This window comes from Lonchura striata, chromosome 6 (genome assembly GCF_046129695.1).
Source record: "Lonchura striata isolate bLonStr1 chromosome 6, bLonStr1.mat, whole genome shotgun sequence".
Lineage (NCBI taxonomy): Eukaryota > Metazoa > Chordata > Aves > Passeriformes > Estrildidae > Lonchura > Lonchura striata.
This window is the reverse complement of record NC_134608.1, coordinates 10085790-10105676: the sequence shown is the minus strand read 5'-3', so window position 1 is coordinate 10105676 and position 19887 is coordinate 10085790. Positions and strand designations below refer to the sequence as shown.

Genomic DNA, 19887 nt, shown 5'->3' with positions numbered 1-19887 from the left:
CAATGTGAATGAGTATCTTGATTTGACTTTCACCTTTACATAATAGTATCTTTATCTTTCTCTGACGTGTTTCTCACAGCAGAATCCATGTTTATCCTCCTGTCCAAACAGAGTGTAGTTATACATGAGAGTGCGGATCTGAGTTCCAGAGTTGCTTTCATTGGCATGAGCTGTGAATGTCAGGAGACATCACCTGAACCGCTCTCCCCATCACAATCCTTTCAGCACCATGACCAGTACCCTCACCTTAACAACAAACAGCATGTGCACTTTACAGAACTGCTTAGGACTTAAAAATCATAATATACATATAGAGGAAATCATTGCAAAATAAAAAGCCTAGACTGCTTCAAATAAAAATGTGCTGTGTTTGGCTGCCATCCAGATTTCCGAGTTATTCCAGGTCTGGTAGACTGAGATGCTGAGTATACAGATCTCCAGGAGAAGCCAAGGGCTCAGCATCTGTGCAAGTCCGGTCTCTTGGCTTCCGGATCAAAGAACAAATCCTCTCTCTTGGTCTCCTCTGCACTTTTAACCTCACAAAGTCCTCCCCTACACACTAATAGTTTCACACAGTGCTCATGCTTCAGAATAATGTGAATTGCAAATAATGCATGGCTATACAAGTATTAAATGATTACAAGTGTAAAATTGTACCTAGAGTCCTCAATAAATTACAATAGAAATGAAATATTACTGGATTGCCTCAGCTGCAAATATAATTCTGATTGCAGATTTTTTTAATGTAAAGCACTAACATTTTTATTCTTAATTTGAAATAGAAATATACTAAAACAACCTTCTTACATTATGGCATATTTTTGTGGTGGTGTTCTCCACAAAAAAAAAAAAAAAAAAAAGGCAATCAGTGTAGATTCTGAAGGCTCCTTTTATCTTAGTCCATAATCTATTGCCACACAAACAAAGAAGCAATCAACTGTTCTGTAGTGTAATTGTTCAGGAGAGTTGTGGAGTCAAGGTCACCTCAAGATTCAAAATCCAAGGATCTGTTTCATCGCATATGCTCTTCTTCTTTTTGTCTTGCAGAACAGGGAATACCAGTCATGGTGAGCAGGTAGAAGTCTCAATGTGCCAAACATTACAGCACTTCCAACACAAACACACACCTCTTCTTCACAGAATTTGGGTGACATGGAAAGAGAGTCAGGAACATAAAATCACTAAAATATATCCAATTTAGATGTCTGACAAACAATGCACCCTCTACCCCCCTCTTCTCAACACTATTTGACAAATTTCTAGCGTGCAGTAAGTCAGGAGTGGCTGGGTTTTACTCAGACAGCATTTTAAGATTTGCTGAAAGCTGTGTGTAAATTGGATCCTATCTTTGTCACAGCATTCCATGCCAGCTTCCCTAGTGACTTAATTGCAGATGCTGTGCCCTGTGTCAACAGCCTCTGATCACCCGCTTTATCTGCCTCATCTGCTGGGAAACACTGGCTTTGGATAAGCCTGTATGGCCTGTTAGACTGTGATAAAGGCACCAATACTCACTGTCTATGCTGGGATGGTATCTTAGTGAATACTGATTTATATGCTACATTTCCAGTTGGAAAGGTGGCCTGATTACTCCAGAGGTCTTTGCACTGAACTTTAACAATGAAGAATTAAAGGAAGTTAATCAAGGGCCATGCAGCTAACTTCCTAAGAGGCTTAATTATAAATGTTGTGTGGTGTGCAAGTGCAAGAGGAGATGGGTGTTAGCTAGTGAATGTGTCTTCTGAAATTACTTGCGTGAACATAATAGAGACCTGAAGAATTAGGGGATAAATACCATCTTGGAAACACAGAATAATATTCCAAATTAGGAAACAGCAAGAGAAAGTGGTTTGCTGTGAACAACTGAATTGTTTCCAATTCCTAATCTACAACTAAACACCACTTGAAAATTAAACATAACACTCATGTACCAGTAGATTAAAGAAATTGGCCATAGCTCCATCTGCTTAACTTGTCAAATGAAACTTCTCTTCCCATTTATCACTTAAAATGTATTTGCTTATTTATTATCCTTGGTGCATTTTTTCTCACTGTTTAGGCAGGCTGTTGTAAATTACTGATTGTTTCCAGTGAGCTGAGTACCTATGGAAATGAGGAGTTGCTGAGTGTCTCAATCTTGCACACAGTCAGGCCCACAGTGATCTGAACAGCAGCCCATCATGGGAAAGAAAGGACATGAGAACATAAACAATGACAAATATAACCAATGACACTAAAAATGACAGAAAATTAAACAAAGTGGGTGCAAATATAAAGGCACAGTAGAGCCATGATTGCCAGTCAGAAAAACAGCTGAGTAGGAGTTTGCAGCTTAAGAAACCTCTGAAACTGCATACATTATGTTTAGATTAGATGGAGAAGAGTTTCATAACTAACAAAGACTACTGCAATTATGTTATGGGCAGGTCAACACCATAACAAAAAATATGTTCTCACTGAAGGTAGTGGGAAAATATCCCTTATTCTTGGTGGAACCAGATTAATTTAAAAAATCACAGATCATCATCTAAACAGCTCTCCGTTACTGGGTTTGTGATTGTGAAACGATGACTTTTTCTCCATTATTGTGTATTACAGGTTACTGGTGAATGCAGCACAGTACAGAGGATTATCTGATTTAGCTGGGAACACAACCTGCACGTCCAAGGTGATTCACATGCTGCCTGCTATGCCCATACCGCTCCCATGCCAGGTGGCCTGGGCTTGTTGTGAGCAGAAGATGAGGCAATATTCTCCTCCTTTGCTCCACCTTGCCTCCTGACTACAGCCCCCGTACCACCAGGGCAGGCAGGGCTCTCCACATCACTTCAATCCTAAACATGAGACAGAAGTAGGAGTTAGTACCATGCTGTTAGGGGGTTAGATAACAATTCTGCTGCTTCTGAGCCCACAGTGTGGTTTCTCCTGCAGCCTTATGAAATCCCTGTGAAGAGCTTGCTTGGCCTTTCCCTGAGGCTGCCCCGGGGGAAGGGCATGCAGAACTTTCTGGAAGCTGTGTGCCTGGGGGCCACGGAGGCAAGGCCCAGCTCTGCCAATGGCAAAGTCATTCCCTGGGGAAGGGGTTTCAGCCCTGCTGGCGGTGGCCCTCGAGACACCCTACACGTTCAAAGGGTGATGAACGCCAAGTTCCCACCGGGGCTGTCAGCACCCATTGCAGCTTTTCCCTTCAAGTTTCACTGACAGGGCTGCTGCCCGAGGCAGGAGCACCCGCCGGGGTGCCGGGGGGCTGCTGAGGGTGGTCAGTGACCGCCCCCGCTGCCCAGGACCCAGCAAGGAGCGCTGAGAGGACGGGGCGGGGGCGGTCAGCAGAGCTCTGCGGGGACAGGCGCCTCGAAGGGCTGAGGGGACGGGTGTGCTCAGCGGGATGGATGCTTCGATGGGACTGGGGGCATGACGGGCTCAGAGGAACGGGCGCCTTGATGGAGCTGTGGGCATGGCGGCACCTCAGGAGGGCTGCAGCAGCCAGGTCTGATCGCGCCGGGCACAAGCCGCGGCGGCTCCCCGGCCCCAGGCAGGGCCGGCGGGGGCGGAGGCGGCGGGAGCGTCAGCAGCCTGCGACCGAGGCGGAAGGAGGCGCTGGGCGGCTCCGCGTGTGAGGAGAGCCGGGCCGGGCTTGGGGAGGTAAAGGGCTCGGGGCACGGGGAGAAGCGTCCCCGCGGGGACGCGGGGCGCTGGGGCGAGGGCGTTCTTCTCCCGCGGAGCGGCCGCCCGGGGCTGTTACGGGCTAACGCCGCTCTCCCGCAGGCGAATGCCGCCTCTCACCCCTTCCCGGTCCAGTCCGTGCTTCTCACCTGCCGCAGTTGAGGTTCCCGGGTGCGCTGGCACGGGCCGATGCGCTGCTGGGGTGCAGGAGCCGCATTGCCGCCTCGGGATACGGAAGGGGCTGAGGGGAGCCCTGGCAGCGGGGTCACCTCCGAGCGGGGCACGGAGCGACCCGCAGCCTGCGTGTGCCGGGGCGGGGACGGGGCTGTGCCTGCCTCGCCTGCGGGACGTTCCTCTGCCGCCGCGCCAAGCAGCCAGGCTTCGGGAGGGGGAAGCGGCAGCCTGCCACGTCCTGTGGGAGCTGGTCAGGGAACGGAGATGTGCGCCTGGGTTATGACTGAAGGAGCACAGAATCGTGTTAGTGGTTTTATTCGTGAGGCTGCGAGGCATCGCCTGGGACGCTGGGTTTAGGTCGCTGCAGCCATGGCAAACCCAGAGAAAAGTCCTGACCCCGTGTCAGGGGGCCCCGGCTCAGTATCCCCCCACCGCCATTGCCCCCACACCGTGCAGTGACAGCGGTGCTGCGGCAATGCCCTGCCTGCTGCCCGGGGAAAATGTCACTGCGGGAGCCTCTGCACGGCCAGGCCATGGGCAATTCTGGACGTGGAGGTAGCTCGCTGTGCTCCTTGACACGGGGGCAAGGCAAAGAAACTTCCAAAATTCCTTACAGATGCCAATTTTACCCCAAACGTAGAATATAATGTGGCAGGTGAAGTCTGAGCCTCAGAGATGTGTCACTTGGGATGTCAGCATGCAATGATATGGATGGACTTGCTGTACATGATCTTAAAGATCCCTTCCAGCCTTGATTCTGATTCTCTGCTGTGACTATTAGCTGTGATAAGTGTAATGGCTCAAAGGAAGGCAAGGAAGCTAGGAGCCAGTTGGTGGAATCAAAGGGAGAGGAATTCACTCAGTGTTCCTGAAGGCCTGCTACAGGATTCTTTTGCACATGGGTGTAACTACTCTGAAAGAAACTGATTCCATTCGAGGTCCTTTCAGATGACACTTGTGAGATCTGAAAACTGCGCTGCATTAAAGGTATCTGGAATGAGAACTCCTAAATGTCATTTATGAAAGATTAAGACATGGACATAATCATAGGGTGCAAGCTATAAGAGACAGCATTAGTTCTATCTCACATAGTCCTTTATGTATGCATTTCTGAATTCATGGGGTGTCCTTACTATTTCACAAGATGTTCAGACTAGCCTTTTCTGCCTTGGCATCTGAACACCTTATGCAATAAAGCATGTCATAAACTTTGGAAGTTTCAACCACAACCACATCTGTTTATCAACCTCAGTGACTGCCGTGGAAAAAATATAAATCTAACTGCTTAAACATCAAATTGAGCTACATGGAGTTCCAGACAGGAACCAGACTACAGGCACCAGACTACACTTTGAGAACTGAAGGTTTTTAATTGAAATGATGAAGCAGGACCAAGCTCTTAAACATTCAACACAAAAGTGCTGGAATTCAGCAATTATTCTGAAACTAAAAGTAACACTGCTTTTGATTCTGCCAGGGATGGTGTACCAGAAATCTGACTTTCAAAGCCTTCTGTCATAGGCTTTAATTTCTAACTTTGGGATCCCTGTTACTTCATTAAACAATTCTTGCATTAACTGATCAACCTGCAGCTTAGACAGTTAGCTGCTTTATTTGAAAGGCAATGTCAGGTTTCATTGTAAGCCGCCTTCTGATTTCTAGATTGTCTTCTCAAAGCCATCAAAATTTAATTGTAATTCTCTAAAACAGCTCTGAGACCATGGGGCTGAAGTGATTCAACTGTTGGCATTAACTTGCAAGTGGTTGTTTACATTTAGCTGGAGTAGAGATCACTTCCCAGACAATTACTTGGCACCTCCAATGGCAAATTAAAGGCCACAATATTATTTTCTTTTGTAGTTAGTCAGGTTTATGCCCTTAGCCTATCTCTAAACGTTCATTTGGAAAACTTTCAAGTATAGTTTTGTTAGTGGTCCTAATAGCTGGTGATTGAGGTCCAGGCAAGTAGTAGAATGTCTTTATGTTGTAAATCATCAAAAAATAAGCAAGAAGATGAGAATAAAAGTTAATAACATGCTCTGAGTGCTCAGGAACTGTAATTGAACAGTGTGCAGAAATGGGTGCTAACCTGCAGTAGCATTTTGGAGCAGGCTGAGTAAATCATAATGTGTTTCCCAAGTTTTCTTTAAAATGTACCATAAAGAAAAATTCTTGTTATTTTCAAATCTGTGGGATCCTTCCATTGATTGCAGTTGGATCAAGAGTACAGTGGAGAGCAGCTCCCTGAACTTCCTGAAGCTCTCTTGCTAGCATCTTATTTGCACAGTGTGGTTTTGTTCTGTATTGGAGAAAATAAAATTACTTGGTTTTATATCTGTAGGTTCAGCTCCACCGTGGTCCTGTGAAACTTTCCTGACATATTTATCTTTCTCCAGGTGACAATCACCAGCCAAGTAGAAGATTGTCACCATGAGTTTTGTTGAATATGGAGATACGATAAAGGATGGTGACACGGCTATTGTGTTCCTGGGCCACGAGTCCATGTTTCCTGTGAAAGTGCAGCACGGCTCCGTAACACAGACTAAGTACGGGGTCATCAGGCATTCCACAGACCTCATAGGCAAGAAGTATGGCTCCAAAGTGACCTGCAGTAAAGGAGGATGGGTGTTCATTCTTCATCCAACTCCAGAACTGTGGACCATGAATCTCCCACACAGGACACAAATTCTGTATTCCACTGACATCTCCATAATCACCATGATGTTGGAACTGAAGCCAGGCTCCATAGTATGTGAATCAGGTAATAATTACTATGTTGAAATCCTTTATTAGCAACTAACACCGACACTTTGATGAAAAAACAGGGTTTTCTTTAAATTTTGCAAGAAGTTGCTCTTTCCACTATGATATAATTTTCCCTGCCCACATGTTGAAGAATTCTGTATCATGTGCACATGTTATCAACTGCTGGTTCTTCAAAAATTGGTGCTACCTTGGTGTGCAGAGTCATTTATGTGGGTATACCTCTGAGCATGTGTTTGGTTAATTCATCTTCTTAGAACAAATAGGTAAACATCTTCATTTCCCTTTTCTAAAACTGTTGTTAAGTAGTTAAAAGTATTTGTAAATGCATTATTTAAATCAAGATTCAGGCTTTGATTTCGCAGTTTCAGAGGATGTAGTTGAGATAACCAGGTGAAAGAGACTCTGGTGATAGGGTGTTGAGCTAATAAGAGAAATAAATTGGCAGTATTTATAGATTATACTGTGTAAGTACATAAATTTAATTCTTCTTTTCCAAAGTGTGATCTACTTGTAGCACCACAACCTCATGCAAAATCACTGATTAAATACAATGGATGATGTGTTCATCACAGGGCTGTGTTTTATTTCTAAACTTGGTTTAACTCATTACAGCTTTCATGATTTTGCTTAATTTGGAAGTAAGGAGTAAAAATTGACATAAATGTTTTCTTGGTTACATTGAGTTTATAATAATGTCTTCATAACTTTATTACTACAGGCAGTATGAGGCTTGCTTGATTTGAGTGAATCTCTGAAGCTTGGAGAAATAGCAACTGAAGTAGTTTGCCCTTGTTTTTTTCTGGCTGTTTGAGCATTTTTTTAAGCAGTTTCATACACCTCCCTCTCAAGCATAGATATGGCAAAGGATCAGCATGATAGGACTGTGATGCACTGTGCTTTCTTACATTTACCATTTCCTGTTCCCACTCATGCATAATTTTGGGCAGCTTTTCAGGCATAATGACCACTTTCCAACACAACTGAGGCAGCACTTATCTCTGCACCCATTTCCACCCGTTAAGAACCAGGCAGCATGTTTAGCTCGTTGCTGTAGAGCAGCACTTGAAGCATGCAAAGCCCTGTGCAAAAGCCCCTGATACTGTGAAAATAGCTGGGTCCTGTGAGTTTGTAATTTGGTTCGTTGGATGAGCAGACATTTTTAGTTTTGTCATGGGAAGTTTCTGTATTCAATAGCTCTTCCCCTCCCTGCTATGTTTAGACAGGATGGGAAAAATAAACAACAAATTATTTGGGGGGCAAGGGGAAGAGATTGGAATTACTCCATGTCCTGGAGCAAATGTACAGAGCTGTATATAAAATATTTTCAATAATGTCAAAGGTGCCTAGAGAGGATGAAAATGTTTAATCTGTTGCTTATCTAAACAGCTAAGAAATGGAAACACTTGATGATTTCCAAAAACATTGTGAGTCAAAAGTCATAGCCACAAATCAATCCTTTTTGCTAAGGGGAAATTGTCCCCAGGTTCATTTTAATGTTTGTACTGACAATATATTGCAACTTCAGCTTTCCAGGCAAAGTGAACAGTTTTACTACTGTAGTTATGCTTGTATTGCTTGCAAGGTTCATTGTTCACAAAGAAAGGAAAGAAGAAAGAATACTATAATAAATCCATCTGGCTAACCTTGAAGCAAGACACCTTACTGCAGGTTTACTTTGAGTTAAAAACTTGACAGGTATTGACAACTGGAGCCTCCAGTGTGGTGATGTAGCCTGCTTTGATATCATCCTAATTCAGTGGTGTTTGGTGATCCAAAATCATTAGCTCTAGATTAGCCTTGTGTGGGCTAGACAGAACCAGCCCAATGGTGATAGTAGAAACAAGACAGGAAATCTGGTATAGTAAAAGTTGAGTCTGCTTCCTGCTGGTGCTGAGTTTAGGTGTATTTTAAGCATTAATTAGCGCAAAGGTCTGTCTTTTTTATTATTTGAATTTAGATATACAGTTGCTGTATGGACTGGGAAAGCAGGCTCTGTAAAAAAAAGTGGGCTCTTTTCCTCATGTCTTACTAACTCAACTGTAGAAGTGTCTCCTGTATTTGTAAGCTAGCAGAATTTTGAATTGGGCTCCCCAACTGTGAGAAGAAATGATTGAAAAAGTAAGAGGAAATACCCTCTGTGAAATGCTGTGAATATAAATGATTTTCTGCATGTTATTATAAAAATGGAGTAGGATAACCAGAGGGATTTATTTTATGTAACTTTAATTATATAATTTAAATTGATCAGTCGTGATTTGTCCTAAAATATACAAACATATTAATACAGTTTTAATATGTTTAATCATCTTTAATAAATACATAAAGAGTAAGCTTGTCAGCAGCACATACATAATTAAAATGACCCAGGCATACTCTGTTGAGGAGGCCATAAGGAGACTCTGCATCTACCTGATGTTCCATGACAGAGGTGTAGGAATATGATCCTTCTTCTGTCTTCTGCTAATTTCTAATTTATAAAGGTATGTTGAGTTTTAAAACTGTTAGCACTGTTACTAGAGCTAATATATTTTTAAAATATTGGTCCCTGCTCTAAGAAATTAAAATATTGGTCCCTGCTCTAAGAAATTCTGCACTTGGATACAGTTTTTAACAGCCCTAGCTTTCCAAAATTTTGATACTCAAAATAGCTGCTTAAATATCTGCTGTGAGTGGCCCAGTAGTATGAAAGTTTCATTCTTGTCAGGTAACTCTAATAATCCCATTTGTGTTTATTGCATGTGCAGCAGTGCCTAGATAAAGGAAAAGGCTAAATCTTTCTCTTTTGTCTCACTCCACTCTCCAAATCATCAACTTCCCAGGCTAGGTTCTCTGTAGGATAATTCCATTTGACAACAGGTTTTGAGGGCTTCACATTTATTTTTAATACTATACTGGAACCAATATGAAACCTTTCAAATATTTTTTCCAAGCAAAATCCCCTTCTTTCCAGTCTCCACACATCAAGGCTTTTTTTACTGTCCTCTCTTCATGGTGAGATGTAAATGAGTGACTGTCTTAATAGTACAGCATGTGAAATCTCATTTAATCTGATAAATCGCAGAAATATTTTGGCTTCGATGGAGCGTAGCATTTAGACAAAATGTAATTCAGTCAAAAGTACTTTAACCACCATCCCAGTGATCCTTCAGCATTCACAAAATCAGACTCACATGAGAAAAACATTAATTGGATTTTTTGTTTCCCTTCAGCTAAATCCCAAATTAAAAATCGCTAAACCCTGTTCATTGCTACACAGCAACGTGTTTCTGAGCTGAGGAACTGGATTTCTGAAGGCTGAGAGCAGTGTTCTGGGCTCTCATGGTTTCTCAGAGAAGGAGTAATAGGAGCTGCCACCCAGCCTTATGCTAGAGCTTCTCAAAAACAATTATGAAATTTTCAAACTCACAGCCTAGGCATACATTTTGTTAAAGAGTACACTCATTAAAAATTAATGAGGACTTAATGATTAATGGATACTTAATAAATGATTAAGAGTTTATTGTGGAGTCCCAGCAAGTCACCTGTATGCTTATGACTCTTCTGAAGTGCTTGTAGACTTTTTGACAAATACTGCTCATGTTGTCATTATTTTTGTGTAATAAGTACATCTAAATTGTTTGTACCTCTATTTTTAGTGTAAAGTACAGATCAAAGTTATTTTGATTCTGGAATGTGCCCAAACTAATTATGTCTGTGTTTTATAATGTCTCCCTTATCTACCTCTTAGCAGCTGTTCAGGTTATAGTGAGAGAAGAATTGGAAAACCTGATCCTTGTGTAGCACGTCTTGAAGTATTAGGAAGGCCTCATCAGTGCAAATGTCATAAACCACAACAGTCTCTTGTGCCACACCAAAGCACTGAACTGGTGCTGGGGCTCCAAACAAAGGGCAGTAGAAAAGATGTGGATCTATTGGAGCCGGTCCAGAAGAGGCCATGAAGATGAGCGGAGGACTGGGCACTTTCCCTATGGAGACAGGCTGAGGGAACTGGACTTGTTCAGCCTGGAGAAGAGAAGGCTCCAGGGAGATCTTATAGCACCTTCCAGTAGCTAAAGGAGCTGCAAGAGAGCTGGAGAGAGGGAATTTTACAAGGGCATTTGGTGATAGGACAAGGGGTAATAGGTTTAAACTGAAAAATGGTTAGGAGGAAGCCTATTACTATGAAGGTGCTGAAACCCTGAAACAGATTGCCCAGAAGAGCTGTGGATGCCCCATAGCTGGAGGTGTCGGAGCCCAGACTGGATGGCTTTTGGGCATCCTGGTCTGGTGGAAAGGTGTCCCTGCCCCAGACAGGTGTGCTGGAACTAAAGAATCTTTAAACATCTTAAAGCCCAAACCATTCTGTGAGTCTGTGATGATTCTATGAACCAGACCTCTGACCATGTGAGGCATCACTGTAATGTATTCAGACTTGTGGCTGTCATGGAGCTGATGAGGAATGCTGTTCATACCCTAAAGCACTTGTTTCCAGACTTTCTGGACTCGCTTTGATCTTGTAATTTCACCTGACCACCAAGTACACCAAGTACTTTTCGTGCAGCTCTGAACCTAACCCTGTTGTTAACCATATTATGCCCATTATGTAGAAGATTCCTTCCTAAAAAATTCAGACTTTTGAATCTATAAGGAAAATGTATTTCTTTACTTGAATCTCTAAAGAAAAATTAATTCTTCGTATTCTTTTGTAGGCAGTGCCAGCCTTGAAAACCTCCCTATTATCCTTCACTTAGTTTCTCAGTCTGGTCAGTGAGCAGTGGCCCTCTCTGACCTCCAGCCTGTTGCCTAAAATTAAAATGCATGCTTCAGCATGGTGTCCATGACAGATAGGCAGATAAGCTAATTTTCTGTCATGGAAACTGCTTGACTGCAAAGTGAACTTTTTTGATTAGGTGTTTTCTTTTTCATCCACCAGTTCAACTCCTTGAAATTCTCTCCCTCCCTCTCTTCCTTCTCTCTGTCCCTGCTCCTCCTGTGTCTTACCTCTGTTACCATGATTTGGACCCTTGACTATCTTCCCAGGAAGATATTTGGGTTAATTTCCATCAAATGCTTAATATCTTTTCATGTATTCATTATACAAGTCATTACACAAACATGTCATGTAGAGTTAGCAGTCTGTCTGGTCAATGTTTCTTGATAGAATTTAGCTGTGGAGTTGTTAGCTCTGCCTCAAGATTAATTTTCCCTTGGTTTTAAGGCTCCTTCCGTTCTCATGGCTGATTCATGACCTATCTTACTATTTGTTAGGACTAAGTGGTGTAGCTAGGAGACAAATAGAGCAACACTGTCATTGTTTTGTTGTATTTATGCATTTCAGAGTATCTTAGGTAGCCAAATTTTGCATCAGAAGCTTAAGTTCTCCTAAAATGTTACTAGATATTTTAGAGACCCAGTATTAAATAACACTTTGCATACTGTTCTTTTATTCCTGTTTCCAAGCAATATGAACCTTTTTATGCGCTTAGGAGTTTATTCAGCTTTATTCCAAAATGCTTTTGCTTACACACAGCTGTACACATCTATAAATCCTAAATGACAAATTGTAGCTCTTTTTTAAAAAAGAAGCACCACGATGAAAAACTTCTAGGGAAGACAAGCCAAGCAATAGCCTGCAAAGAGAAAATGCAGTGGAACACAGAATCAGGTCACTTATATTTATGGTATGGGTAGGATTCCAGGAGATTAGACAAATATCATTTGCAATAAGGAAGCCAGACTAACAACAGAAAGCAGTGTAAAATGTACTTTGTATACTATATCAGTTAAGCACTGTGCACAATGCCCTGATGACACTCAGTCTTGGCAGTATTCCGTGCTGAAATAATATGCTTTATTTTGGAACAGCTCAGATACTGTCCACTGCAACTTTTGAGAAGGTGAGAATTTATTTTAACATGGCCATTGTTTCAAGATGGCTGAGGTGTGTGGCGGCTTCTCTGTGGAAAATCTGTCACTTGAATAAGCAGAGAGTGAGAAGAACAGATCTGTTGGAGGTCAGGGCAGTTGAGAAGTTCGTCTGATAGATACTTTTTTGTTTGCAAATTAGAAGGAATTATCAATAGGTGCTGAGCTAGAGTGTTTTATATAGATGTCCACTTGTTAGGATGGAAATCCTAAAACTGCAATGTTCTGCTTGTTTTGGGAGAGAGGGAAGAAACACTCCCCTAGAGTTTATATGTATCAGAGAAGGAGAATGTCATGTGCTTGAGCCCAAGAAGAAGGAAAGGATACTGAATCAGTGTGCAGGGCCATTAGCCCCTTAAATCATGGGTGTAACACAGGAGTTTAATTCCTGCCTTTGGACTGAAGTGGAGCCCATTCCTGGGTTACACTGTGCTGATCCCCTGCACAGTGCTGCCTCCTCAGATGTTGAGCTTTGAGTGTGGCATATTGAGGCCCCTGCGGTATCTCATTAAATGCCTGCACTGCAGATGTCTGCTTTTTGACTAAGATGTTTGAGATCACAGAACAGTCAATGTAAAAGAGCATCACATTTTCCAAATGAAAATTAGCAATGACATAAGTGCTCACCTAAGTGAGCTCTGAAACAGCAGCTGTGCTGTTAAGGTTGTCTTTGGTACAGTTTGAATTGTTGTTGTTTTACTTCTCTTCTATAGAGTCCCATTCATTATTAAAACATGGTAGTCAAGTGGGCATTGTCCTGTGGTAGAGAGCAAACAGTTTCTAAGGCTATTTATTGTGCAGGCTGTCAGAAAGAGAGCATCCTGCTGTAAAAATTATAAATTAGTTGTTCTAGTTGTCTTACCTTCTGCTTTCTAGGTCATATCAGGAACACAGACATTTCACTGCACCTCTATGAAAAAGAACACCCATTGAAGTTCTTCCAGTTCGGATCTTGCCTCTTCTGATATAAAATATTAATTTTTGAGTATGCAGGTTTTGGTTCATTTCTATACAGGTAATTCAGGTATGCTATTTCTGGTTTGGTAGCATTCTAGTATGTCTCCAGTAGTACTTCTTGGGTTTTGCTGCTGTCCTGACTGATTCTGTATCAAGCTAAGGATACCTTTCATTTCCCAAGGAAACCTGTACCTGACTAGAACTTACTCCAAACTGATGCCTAAGACTCTTAGAGTCATATTTTGCTTTTTATCAGTAGTGATTTTGAAATAAGGGCAAAGAGAAATTGAGATGGTTGCAGGAGGACAAAAGTGTTGAATGTTGCAGATTTTCAGGAAAGAAGGTGAATATAAACATTAATTTCCCCTTCTACAACGTCACAAAAACAGAGGGTTGAACCCCTGTCTTGTGCAGACAGTGCTGATTGGGCTTTAGGGCTTGTGGCAGGTATGGACTCATGCCAGACTCATATTAATGGATCACATCAAATGTGCTGATCTATTGGGCACATGAGAGTTAAGGGTCATCCTCATGTCACATGTCTGGGTTCAGAATATATATTCTAGGAGAGATTTTACAACAGTGGTTGATTCATAACCATCTTGTTCCTTGTTTCCTGCAGTTTTGAGAGTGTTGTCACGGAGAAGGCAGGCAGCATCTTCAGAAATACTCTCATTAATAATATTAATGTGACAGAATTTGACGTGTTAAAATGTGGTACATATGTATTGTTCTCGTGTTTGTGGTAGCCAGTCAACAATAAATAATTCCTGGCAACCTTGTTTAACAAAAGCTCTGTCTGTAATACACCTGCAAGTGGTGACTTCCAACATCTTGGTTTTAGTTCCGGGTGTAGCTTGGAGTGTTTCTGAATAAAAGAAGAGTTTTAGAAAAGAAGCCAAAAAATCTTAATGGGTTTTCCTATGGAGGAGACAAATGGTATCTTCTGTGGTGTTTTTAAGAACAGATTTAAAGGGAAAGTGATTAAAAATGTAAAAGAATATGAACAAAGAAACTGGATACATGCACAAGCTGCCTCGCTCTTCTGCTTACAGCGCAGGCTAATCCTTTAGATTAGCAGAGAGAGATGCAGAAAGCATGCAGCACTACACATTTGAGAGGTAGAGTAATTAAATTTCCTCATTTTACAATAGTTCTCAGTTGCGTAATCCTCCCTTTTGGCATGAAATGTAAAGGCAGAATTTCAGTCTTTAGCATCCTGGGAGCAATAGTTCCCTGCTTTTGTCATTAAAAACATATCAATACTATTTCTTTGTTATGCACATATATCGAGTTTTCATACACATGGCTGCTGTGCTACCATTACTCCTTTGACCAGGGAAAAGCTCACTTTGACATTGAGATCCTTCAACTGCTGTGACAGGGTGGTTTTTGATGTATGCACATGTAGGTGTGTTTTGCTTTTCCTTTGTTTTATTTAACAGTACTTTGAATGCCTGTATGTTCACTTTATTAAATGCATGTGTGTAAATGTTTCTCTCTTCTCTTGGACCTCTCTGAAGCCAGTGCTAAGATCTGTAGGTCTCGTCTCTAACCTGCCCTGCTGGAGTCAGAGCCCTCTCAGAGGGATGCAGAGGAGCAGTGCCGATTCCCCGGTGCAAACAGGGGCCCTGAGCTCTGTTTACAGTCTGAATGTCTCCCCTTTCAGAGCTGTCGGATTAAATACAGTGCCACAGCAGTGTTCCTCCCCTTACATGACTAGAGGGCAAGAACCTGGCATCTGCCAGTGAACTCAAACTTCCTGGATGATTATGGAAAGCACTGCACCAATTAAGCAGCTGTACCAGCCCCTGTGCCCCCTAATTAATTTCCTTTCTACTTGTTTCTGAGCTGCTGTACTTCAGATTCTGTCCTTTTTATGTTTTTTAAGATTTATGTTAGCTGAAAGAACTTGCCTCAGGCTGAACAGTCATTAAAAATAACTAGAAATAGATTTATTTCTACAGGAGAAATGTGTTATAAGCACAGAACTATGAATCAATAAACACAGAGAATTTGGGGTTGCTGTGGTGTTTTGAATTTGGGGGATTACTCCATTAAATGCCACTTGAATTACTAATTTGCAATGGAAATTGGTATATGGGTGTTTTCTTAAGTGAAAATCTTTGTTATTAGTCATCCATCTATTTAATATGCCAATGGATCATTTAAAGTAAGTTTCCTAAATTATCAAACTAAAACAAGGAAGAAAAAATCTTTGTCTTGTCAGTCCCTGTTTGTATGTGGTAATTGTAGTTACCTACAATTTTGTGATAGATTTTGTTACACTAAGTTAAGCTTGTGTAGGCATGTATGTGTATAAGTGACCTGTGAAAACAGATGTTTGATCAGTGTGGCTGCAAGGAGCCAAGGGGCCTTAGTTTTGGGTAATTCCAGTGGGAGTTGAGGATATCTCTTAAGAGATCTGTGCATAGCAAACTGTATCCTGAAGGCCATTTGTTTGCATGGATATTAATAGGATTTTCAAGCATGGACCCATGCCAACATCTTTTCTTTGTTTAGTGAGTATGAGGTTTTGAAAATCTGTTTAAAAATTGCCTTAATCTCTTTTCACCCTAGAAGAGTCTGACACTTTGAAAAAAAAACTCTCCAGTTCATTTCCCTGAATTTTTCCTGTTACATTTATTTCCTTGGATTGTCTAGTTGCAGTTGTTAGAGCTATAGCTGACCCTTGGCATTAGTTTCCTACTCCAGGGACATAGGACAGATTCTGGGTTTGCCAGATTTTTTAATGAATGCTTTGGGGACCCGGAAGACTGTTTCCTAGGACACCTAGTCCCTCCCTCCTTGTGAAGGAAGGACTGTTCTCTTTCAGGAGCTGAGCCAGTGGTTTGTGTTCTTTTGAGTTTCGAACAAGTGTTCCAAGCAGGAAGATGAATGCAAAAGGCTTTGGTTCTGATATTTGGCTCTGACAAACTCAATTTCATGGCTTGTTTGTCTTTCCTAGGTACAGGCAGTGGGTCCCTCTCCCATGCTCTCATCCGGACGGTGGCTCCCACCGGGCACCTGTACACAGTGGAGTTCCACCAGCAAAGGGCTGAGAAGGCGCGGGAGGAGTTTCGGGAGCACGGGGTGGAGCACCTGGTCACTGTGACCAACCAGGATGTCTGCAAAAACGGCTTTGGGGTTTCAAACATTGCAGATGCTGTGTTCCTAGATATTCCATCTCCATGGGAAGCCATAGGACATGCCAAGTCAGCATTAAAAGCTGAAGGTAACTGCATTTTTCTCTCTCTGTTCAGAAAGCACTGTGCACATATCTCTGCCTTTGAGCCATACTCTAGATGTGCTCTGTTCCCTTGTGTGATCACTTTTCTCAAATGTCAGTCTCCAGGCATTTCTAAGGCTATAAAACTTCAAAAGGCGTCTTCAATTTACAGTGGAAGATTTGAAAGGAGAAGAACAAATTTTTCCTGCAGGCCCATGAGAGCTGCTACAATTAGCATGGGCAGTTTATAAAAACTCCTTTGAACCATTCTCAAGTGCATTTTGCAAGATCTGAGGTGTGTGGGAAGCAGAAGTAACAATAAATGCTGAAAGCTAATTTCTTCGGCAATTCAGTGGAAAGGTGTTTGTATAAAAGGTGTTCAGCCTCAGTTCACATCAATCATTGCAGATTTGTACCCATTTAACAGAACACCCCAACGGTAATGTTAAAAAAGATGTGGTTACACTGAAATATGCTTGCCAGTTTATGTGCTAAATCTTTGTGGTTGGAGCTAGTGAGAAGTTTGCCACTGGATGCAGTGGGAATGGAACATAAAGGATGTTCTAGCTTATGCCACTTACTCTGGGCAAGTGAGAACTGATGTTGAGATTTTGCGCAGATTTCATCACTTTATTATACCTCTATTCCCTATTGAAAAATAAGCTTCAGTGAATAAATAATTCTTTTATTCTGGAATAAGTTTTAATTAATTTCATAATTGTGTGGATCTGAATTACCTTTTGCCAAATTGCTTCCATCTACAAAAGTAACTTCTCTAATAAAGAGAGCAAGGAGTGCTGAACAGTGTTCATGCTGGGACATGTGTTTAAAAAAAACTTGATTATATGCCAAGGCCCAGTTCTTTGTTAAAATATGTAATCACAGGCTGGACTTCAAGTGAATTACTAAGTCTTTTTGAAATCACAAGATTGAAGTTTGTTCTTAAAGGTCACTGAATGTGCACTGCCTTGCTGAGTCAGGACCAGCCCTGCTGTTAGGCTAACTCAGCTGCTACTGAAAATTTTCTAGAAAGCTTTGTGATACCCATGTAATACGCTTTCTTTAAAAAATGTATCTAAAAAATAGAGTGAGCCTTGTTAGCACTCTGTACCTGCAATGGTTACAGCTCAATTTGTAGCAGCTTTCCAGTGTGTCCTGGGGGGGAAGAAAATCACTGCACTGTACAATGCCCTTCCCATGCTCAAATTATCTAATCTAGTGAGCACAACACTCAGCTGACTTCCCAGCTTAGAAGGCGCTGCATTGCGCAGTCCAATTTGAATTATTTAAGTGGTGCATGCTTAGAATACTAAGCAGGGCTGCTTGAACAGTTCCAAGTTTTGAATCCTTGTCTCACTCCAGCATTTGAAATCGTAGAAAATGTAATACAGTCCCAAACCGGCCATACCATCTGGCTATGCTTTTCTGTGCTATGCTGCAAGGTTACATCTGCTTAGGCAATATAAATAATACTTCACAATCCCACATTTTTATGTTTGTGAAGTGGCGTCATTCACTTTATGAACCACTCAAAAGAGGAAGTTGCTGATCCTTGCTGCAGTTTTTGCTGCAACCAGTCTCCCATGTCTGAGATCTGGTACTGGTCTAAGACTCCTCTTTTGGGCAACTTTGTACCTGACCAACTGGGTGCATTTTTAAAATTTTGCTATTTTGCATATAAACAAAAACCGGTTTTCATATAAAATATAATTGATTGTAGTAGTAATATGTAAAAACTTACACACTTTTCCTGTTTTATCCTGAGTCATGCGGGTAGTTTTGTTGTGGTTTTTTTACTGCTGTTAAATCTAAAATATGGCAGAAGGTTATCTGTGACTGCTTCCTTTTCCCTACCACAGACAGATAATTTAGCAGTGCTTCTTTGTTTTGTTTTCAAAGAGCTAAACCTCTTCTGCAGTACAGCCTGTGCACATTCTGATGTTATTGAACCCCGTTCAGGGTTTGTGTAGTGATAAAGCATCACTGCAGGAAATGAGTTCCACTCTTTTCTGTCCACACCCTCTCTCTCAAATCTGGACAGGGTCACATTTGAATCATTCACACTGTGGGTTTTTTTGTGATGTGCCATGCAAATATCACAGCTATACTGCCAGATAGTGGTAATTTAGTCCCTAAAGTCTTAATGTATTTTGAATTAAATGAGAAGTAAGCAAATTCAATATATAGCATTAGCTACTCTCTTCCTTAAAACCTCAATACTCACAATAGAGAGTTCAGCTGAGACAATATGGGAGAGTTCTTAACTTTAACAAAACCTCAGATCAAAACATCAGATCAGTGTTTTCACTTCCACTTCAGCTCAAGGTCCTGAATAGTTGCCTCTCCTACCAGGCTGAGTGTTAATGATCCTCTTTACAGAGTGCAATTATCACTCACGGTATGCCTTACAGGATGCTGTAAATACACTACTTAGAGCAGCTTGACCTCCCATTTAAAGCACTGCCAGCCTCTGAAGAGCTGAACGAACAAAATGGCACAGTACGTTTGTGACTAGAAGGTTCTTGTTCTGTGGTGATGCTCTCTGCCGATGTTCAGGTTTGCATCTCAGCTGCATCCTTTTGTGCTGATGTCACCAGTCACACTTCCAGCAGAAAAGCTGCTTGTAGCATCTCTGAGGCACTGCTGCACTGCAGAACTTCCTTTCATTTCCAGATCTGCACTGTTTTTCTTCTGCAGCATCTGCTAGTTAATGCTTTTCTGTTGTCATAGCTGCTGTTCCCAATATCTGACCTTGTTGGTTTTTGCAAAGTTGACATTAACCCCTTCAGCCTAAACTTTTAAAAATTAGGAAAATGAGAAAATTGTGAGGTAACAAAAATATCCTCAATATTCTACAGTTCTTAAATGCCCTGAAACTTTTGACTCACAGTCATTTCACAGCTGAATACTGTAGTGCTTTGAATATAATTCTGCACCCACCTACTCTACTCTCATAAATACGGTCTATTTCTTCCAAAGCTGTGGAAGATGAGGGAGAAACCCACTGGTACAATAATTTTCATACAGATTTTAAATTTTCAGGTAGGGGGATGGAAAATTACAGCCATGTATTAGGGTGGATTAGCCTCTTGTATTTGAGGTTGCTCCTTGTAACAGTCTGAGTCACAAAATTATTAAAACCACCTCTCTTTTATTTCCTTTCTTTCTTTAAAGATTTTGCTCTTAAATTCAGA

The 19887-nt window shown here is 41.6% G+C and overlaps 1 protein-coding gene and 1 long non-coding RNA gene across 5 annotated transcripts in view; one reads left to right on the top strand and one right to left on the bottom strand.

Moving 5' to 3' along the window:
* Positions 1-871: 871 nt before the first annotated feature.
* On the bottom strand, positions 872-4013 carry LOC110469785 (uncharacterized). 3 transcript variants are annotated; one of them, XR_013340137.1, is made up of 3 exons: positions 3813-4013; positions 2104-2834; positions 872-1132 (listed from the first exon to the last, which is right to left on the bottom strand). It is a non-coding gene; the product is annotated as an uncharacterized LOC110469785 (long non-coding RNA). The 3 variants fall into 3 exon arrangements; XR_013340136.1 differs by having other exon boundaries at positions 872-1129; XR_002465315.3 differs by having other exon boundaries at positions 872-1129; positions 2656-2834.
* The window catches only part of TRMT61A (tRNA methyltransferase 61A), a 55698-nt gene continuing 39317 nt past the window's right edge, over positions 3507-19887 (top strand). The window contains exons 1-3 of one of the 2 annotated variants that reach the window (XM_031504908.2): positions 3507-3642; positions 6234-6598; positions 16433-16699. In XM_031504908.2, the coding sequence (XP_031360768.2) occupies positions 6268-6598; positions 16433-16699 (598 nt within the window). In that variant the 5' untranslated portion in view covers positions 3507-3642; positions 6234-6267. The remainder of the gene's footprint in view (positions 3643-6233; positions 6599-16432; positions 16700-19887) is intronic. The other variant, XM_021528890.3, reaches the window with a different exon arrangement.